Source organism: Metopolophium dirhodum, chromosome 1 (genome assembly GCF_019925205.1).
Source record: "Metopolophium dirhodum isolate CAU chromosome 1, ASM1992520v1, whole genome shotgun sequence".
Lineage (NCBI taxonomy): Eukaryota > Metazoa > Arthropoda > Insecta > Hemiptera > Aphididae > Metopolophium > Metopolophium dirhodum.
Genome location: NC_083560.1, coordinates 67,389,629 through 67,397,238, shown reverse-complemented (window position 1 = coordinate 67,397,238; position 7,610 = coordinate 67,389,629). Strand labels below are relative to the sequence as shown.

The following is a 7,610-nucleotide window of genomic DNA, read 5'->3' as shown; positions in this document are numbered from 1 at the left end:
TATTAACAATATTGCTCCTTATGGTACCGCACAACAAACGCAACAAGGACAATTTACAGATCCTATTAAAAAATAAAACAATCATATTAATTAATTTTCAAAATTTAAATAAAATTAAAAATATTTTTACCCGTGGATATGGTCCGATTATGCCTTGTACGTATCCATCATTGTGGTGTCCAGCTCTTCTCAAAAATCCTGTGAGGTTCTCATCTCGGTTGAGTCGTTGCACATGGCCTGCTACGACAGTGGTAGTGTTCTCTCGTTCCCTTCTTGATGCTCCATCTCTAATCTTAAATGTAATTAAGTTTACAAAAAAATCTTATGATATAACATAAAATAGTGATTGTGTGACATAAATGTAGCAGGCTACTCAATATTTTCCACTTGAAAGACAATTTATGAATCATAAATATGTACCTATTAATAAGTAAAAACATTTTATTCGTTTCTATCAAGATAACCAAAGCTTTAGAAAAATAAAATATCTGTAACTAGCCCAAAAAAAATGTATGTATGTAAAAAAAAAATAATAATAATCACCCTGAGGTTTCTTCTGGCTTGGTCAAATTCAACGAAATACTGGTTTTCAAGGACAGTCAGTTTCTCTGTAAGCAAAGTTATTGATCAGTAGGAAATAAAATATAAATGATTGCAATATTTAATATATATATGTTAGAGCAAGACAGTAAATACATACAGTAAAAATTATACCATAACCAGAAACAAAAATGAAATATTTTAACTAAAAATCAAATTTTAAAATAACATATTTACTTACTTCTCTGACCATTAACTCCTTCTTGTTAGGTGGTTTACACATGACATAAATGATATGTACACAAACATATAAGACAAGGATGCAACATGAACCAACATATTCTGTAAGCACTACATCTTATTAGGTTAGGTTAGGTTAAATTAAACAGAGCTGCATAAACTTCTTCAGTCATACTCCCCAGAAGAGCATAGACCATTGGAAAGGACTAGAAAAAAATAAAAAAAATTAGTGATAAAGATATTAAGATAAAAGAATTCAGACTATACACAAATAATATCAATTATTCAACACTTACAACACTTTTGAAAACAACCTGGATAGTAAGGAAACATTTTAAATCTGCTGGAACACGAGGCACAGTCTTGAACGTCCCATCAATCCCAACCAATGTCACCGTAGCCAATTCTTCTCTGTATTTGTCAATTGCATCCATGTTCGCGAAGATCACACCAACACTCCTTCCATCGACGACTAATGTTTGTTGAAAGAACCTAATAATAATTTTTTAAATAAAATGTATAATAATTTGGAACATTTTACCTAAAAATAATTCAATACAATACATTATTCAATTTGTAATAACTAAAAAAACAATTTTCCTATTTCAATGTTAAAATGAACATAACAAAAAAATTGGAAACTATATTTCATATTGATATTAATATTAAAATAGTAAATAATTCTCATTTCACAGTAAAGTAACATTTACCTACTATGAGAAATCATGTGTAAATCAAACAAATTATACTTAAGTTACTTAACTAATGTACTGATGTGAGAATTATGTCAAATGTATATTAATTTATAATAAATTATTATTTATATTCAATTATTTTATAAACAGACAATATCCTTTTATAGCAATATTTTAGAATTTGATAATAAATAGAGATTAAAATACACAATTCATACAAGAAAAATAAAACACAAATAAATGTGTCCATAAAATATTCTAATACATTCATAAAAATCAACCCAGAGTAGATAAATTACTATATACTTATGTAAGTAATATGTACATTTTTATCGGTACTTATTATTTAAAATTGAATAAATTAATATAAGATTTACTTATAAGTTATATTATTACCATATATGACTAATTATATAATAGCTTATTAACTTAGAACACACAATTATATTTACCTAGATGGGGGATTTTGAACTGTAGAAGCGTAAATGGCTTTACGTGCTTCATTCAGTGCAACTGCAAGTTGCCCAATGTCAAGGGGTTGTCCTGGAAATCTTTGACGTCTCATCTTTTTCACTCGTTCTTGAGCCTGAATAAATGTGTAGTTTGGAGGTGCTTCTGGATAGCTAACAAAACCAAAAAAATCAGTAAATAATTGACTTAAAATATATTATTTTGCATTGCTCATTATTTATAGGGATAACTAATACCAACAAGTAACAAATAATAGTTTAGAATACACAGATAAGTTTTAATAAGACTCACTTGATAATTTCATTATTGTACAAAGTTCTCATAAATGATGTTGTAACTGCTGGATCAATTCCCCTTTCACCAATGGTTTCTCTCAAAAATGGCAAATTCAGGTCAATCACTCCGGACTGGAGATTGTGGTAGTACCATAGATGAATTCTATTGTCATTCAAATTTGTACTAACAGTTGCAGTGGAAGGGCAGTACTGGTTCCGTTTCTTCTGTCGTTCGCATACTAAATACCTATAAAATATAAATACATAATATTATCATTACTCAAATAGGTAGGTAATTATTTTGGATAAACTATTATACGTACACGCGGTGTCCTCGGACATGTCGTTTGTAATACTTGAATCCCAAGTTGTGAACATTTATCCTTGATCTGTTATGAACTCCAGGAATCAAAGTATATGTTTCCGACACTCCGACAATTTGTTCCTCTTCCTCTTCTTCTTCCAATACCTCAACTTCTTCGAATACTTCTTCTTCATGCACTTTATGATCATCTTCATATACAACTGGCAGGAAGTAGTCGTGGTCAACCAAATGATCTCGAAGAGCAATTATTTCCTTGTTGTTCATCATTATTAATATAAAACTAGAATGAGTACACAAAAAATACAAAAAAAAGGAGTAGTTATATTTATAGTAATTAGTTATTGCAAAGATAATTGGATGAACCGCCAAAAGTAGGTATGAAAAATAAAACAAAAAAAATCAAACACAAAAACAAAATGTACTGAACAAGTAACAACCAAACACACTAACAAAGTTATGGTCAAAATTTTATATTTAAGTGGTATGAACTACGGTAAAACTTTTAGAACGACGTGCGATAGCACGAACAGAGTCAGCGGTATGAACTATGGTCAAACTTTTAGAACGACGTGCGACAGCACGAACAGAGTCGATAGTATGAACTATGGTCAAACTTTTAAACGACAATAAAATGCGTAAACGGCAAACAATGGCAAAGAGGGCAAAGTTCACAAAAATGAAAAAATCTCACGAGAGATGTGCCAAGTCCAAAGGCTGTAGATCGAGTCGTCGTTACTCGTTCATCGTTGCCCGTTGATCGTTCGTAATTCGTAGCTCGTATATCGTAGAGAGGTATATAAGAAGCATAGACCTATTAACTATGGACAGCGCATTCCACCCCGCTCTGCCCACAATACTAGGTGATCCTATAACTGAGAGAGAAAGAACACAAAGTAGTGAATCATGGAGGAAATACTAAACTTTTTTTATTTCCATTTCCTTTATCCATATGCCTTTATCATCTATAAGACTATAAACATACTATCTATAAAAGTATAATATAATATTTATAATTTTAATATAAATTATAAATTTATAAAATAAAAGTTTAAACTTTGAGTTCTTTGTGGTCTCTACAAATTTTAATTAAATATTTAATCAATGCCATGTTTTAATCATTAAGACCTGAAACCTAATTAGTTGCATTTATACTTAACAGCCATTTCTGGTACATTTTTGATATTTGGTACATTTAACATTATTTGTTTAAAACAAATCAGTAATCACAATTTTATCACGTTATCAATGAAATATAACGATCGGAAACATTTTATTGTATCACAATTTTTTATTTGGCAGTAGGCACACTGCAAAACACTACTTTGTCTCTTTTCTCACTCGACTATATTGTATCCTGACTTCTCTCTCTAAGCGCTGTCCATAGTTAATAGGTCTATGATAAGAAGGTATACGCATCCGCCATTTCAGTTGCAAGAAAACATGATAGTAGAACAGTACTATAATTTACCATTTAATCAATTAGACTTGTTACTTGTTACAGTTTCATAAATCATAAGCATTTAATTAAAATTTTAATTCGCATTTACTAAAATTCGTTGTATAGTCTTATTTAATAACAAATAACAATGAACAAAAACAATTTCTCAAAGAACCAATCACGAAAAATTACTGATAAATATGGTGGTTGTTCAAATCAGATTACAATTAATAAAGAAACAAATGAGGTAAATAATTAAAATTATTCACTAAGTTTTTCAATTTTTCCCTTACCTATTAAGTTTATAATAAATATAGGTAATATATTAGACATTTAATTATTGCAGATAGCTACATTATGTTCATTACACAATAATTTTAAGTTAATTTTTATCATAGACCCGAGGTCTCCAACCTACGGCCCGCCAAGTTTTTTTCACTGGCTAGCCAAGCTAATTAACGTTTTGAAAATAATATATTTACTATGTTATTTTCATTAAGTTTTTAATTTATTGAATTAGGAACTAAGTACTAACACTGACTAATAATAGAAAAACTCGTTATAAAATAAAACAAGGATATAAACAAACATTCATTTTTCTAAATAAATATTATCTATTCTTCAATTTCTTAACCGCTCTATTCCTCTAAAAATGTTGGCCCGCGATACCAAAGCGTGTCTCAAATTTGGCCCGCCGTAAAAAAAAGGTTGGAGACCCCTGTCATAGACAATATATTATGTCAATGATTTTTAAGATTTTTTATCAACAGAAGTTTTTTGCATAAGTACATTTAAAATTACATTATACAATACACCCAGGTGATTATTAACTTATTCATTTTAATTATTGTCTTATAGTCACTATCAGTGGAGTCTTCCTCTAGTTTTGAAAGATGTATGGTATTGTTTAAAGAAAACCTGAAATTGCAAAGCAAGCTAGCAGAAATAGACCACCTGTTGGCAGTTTGTGATGCTCTGGAAAACAAAAATGTTTAAACAAGAAATATTCTTACATTTAAGTTTGACTATAGGTAAATAAATTCACTATAATATTAAAACTTGCAATGTTGTACATTTGTAAGACGGAGACAACACATGCAAGTATAATATTCTCCGTAATATAACTTATATTGTGATTTTACTTAAATTATTGTTTACACTGCCTTACATGTATCATGGCAATTTAATATTTAAACTTTCTTTTGTATTTTTTTTTTATTTTAAAAGCCACTAGTATATAACTTTGATAACTTGACAATTATTGTAAAATTTGTATCATTTATATTAATATAGTCGTATATAATTTAAATACAACATTTTATATAATATAGTAACATAATACACTTGGACTGGTATCTTTTAATATGTTAATTTTCAAGAGGATACAATTTATTTTCAACCCTTTCAATTATATATTTTATATATATATACATCTTATTTTTTTTGTAGTTCCGTTTACCAAAATGTTAACATATTATAAAATGAGATAAGAGGAAAATTTATTCAGTAAATAATTAAAAACATTATTTTATTATTTTTTTGAAGGGAGACTGTAACGTAACTACATAATACTACATATTTACTTAATTAAATTAAATATTTAACTAATAATTGTGTGTACAATTACTAAATTAATTTAAAAAATACTATAAAGGGAATTATAAGGTTGCTTTAGGTACTAAATTATTATATATTTTATTCCTCACTGTGTACCCATACATTTTTAATTGTGGTGATAGTCCAAGATCATAGAGTAATAATATAAAATACATTATTTGGTACATTTAATTCTTGACAAGAAAGAAAACAAATTTAATATAATTTAATGTATTTTGTATAATGCACACCTTGTATTTGGATTTTCTTTTTGTCATTGTGCTCTTCGGTGGATTTGGAACATTAAAAATTGTAGGAATGGCGTCCCATTTTAATTTAATCCAGCCATCTATCCTTTTTCTTTCAAATTGGTTTTCTTCAAAATGAACCTGGTATTTAAAAAAAATACATTAATGGCAGCAACAACTGATTAATCAAAATAATGAATTAAACCATAAATATTTACGTATATTAATTTTAAACCTTGATAAATCATAAAAATGCAGGTAGTGTAATTAATTTAAATGTGCCAACATATTTATTAATTATTTGAAACTATGATAATGTTAACAATTTTTAGGCTAATTCGGCAGATTTGTATGAAAATCTACTGTAAGAAACTACGTTTCTATATTTTTGTGTTACTCTAATAGTTTTAATAAACAGAAGTACCTATTTAATCACTATTGAATATCAAATAATACTTACTTCACGCAGACGAGCAGATTCTGTAGGTTGCCATTGAGCTCTTCTGGTATTATTTATCCAAATTTCTGCGTTCAAGTTGAGCCGGAAATCTGAATAGACGTATACCCTGACTACTTCGTTTCGTGCAGTTTACGGCAGAACATGACATTTTAATATAATATTAAGATGTGAAGAAGTCAAGACGTAAAGAAATTAATCAGATAAATTTAAATGCGTACATATTATTATGTTGCTCTGTGATTTTGGTGGTATTTTACTGTTATCCAGAACAAAACGGCGGATGCGCATACTCACATATTATAGAGCCTTAGTATATCGTGAATCGTGATGGTGGAGCTGACTAGGTGGTGGGAAACTGGAAAAAACGTCTCGCAAAAACCGTTACAAAACACAACAATAAAATGTAAAAATGCGGGAATTATTAAATACATAATTGAATATTATGTATTTCAAGACGGCGCATTTAGGAATACTAAATTCTGAATTGAAAATTTGAACTCATTTGGCGGTTGGCTAGGTTGGGTTATCTTTTTCTTTTTCTCTTTTTTTTTCTTCCATGAAATTTCGGGACAAGTGCCCCAATCCCGTTCCCTAGCACTAATTTAGTTAATTAACAAGGTAACTTTAACCTGTGCGGTGGATTGCCGCGTATTTATGCTCTTTATGGAACGATTCTACATTTATTTTGTCTTAGGATGTTGTAAAATAATACGACTTTTAACACAATTTATCCCTCACTTATCTGGTAGGGATAATCATAAAGCAATAAACAATTTTAAATATAATAACATTTCAGAAATTGATGATCACATTATGATTTATATCGGTATGCATTGAAAAGAGAACACGATACGGCGTAGGTATTATCTATATAAAGACAGAAATAGAAAATCTTAATGTATTCACTGTCTTATTCTAACACTCTGGATGGGTTTTATTTGCATATTTAATCATAGCACCCGCCGGTGAGCATTTCAGTTATTGTCTAATGCAATAGTTTTAATAAAATAAAATAATTTATTTTTATAAGATACATTTGAATTGTTATCGTATTTTAATAAATTGGAGTCTCCGAGGGGGTTAAAAGTACCTACAGTAATTACAAATTATATTAGGTACCTATGTATTCATTACTTGTGTGTTAAATAAAAAGTAGGTAGGTATTATAATATTTTAATCACAATGTTAAGTTATGATTTAACGTAAAATAATATATTATGTATCTACAAATAAAATACATAAATCATGACAGCTTATTAGGTATATTATTGACTGCAATCGCCAATCGGAACTGATAAGGCAAGTTAAATGAAAACAAGACA

General features: G+C 28.8%; 1 protein-coding gene across 1 annotated transcript; it reads right to left on the bottom strand.

Annotated features, from left to right (window-relative positions):
- Window positions 1-216: 216 nt before the first annotated feature.
- Window positions 217-3,055, bottom strand: LOC132935997 (uncharacterized). Its single transcript, XM_061002647.1, has 7 exons — window positions 2,545-3,055; window positions 2,238-2,468; window positions 1,928-2,098; window positions 1,077-1,272; window positions 782-986; window positions 544-608; window positions 217-292 (listed from the first exon to the last, which is right to left on the bottom strand). Exons 1-5 carry the CDS (start codon window positions 2,811-2,813, stop codon window positions 912-914), a joined length of 942 nt encoding a protein of 313 aa, XP_060858630.1. The 5' UTR covers window positions 2,814-3,055; the 3' UTR covers window positions 217-292; window positions 544-608; window positions 782-911.
- Between the last annotated feature and the right edge of the window lie 4,555 nt (window positions 3,056-7,610).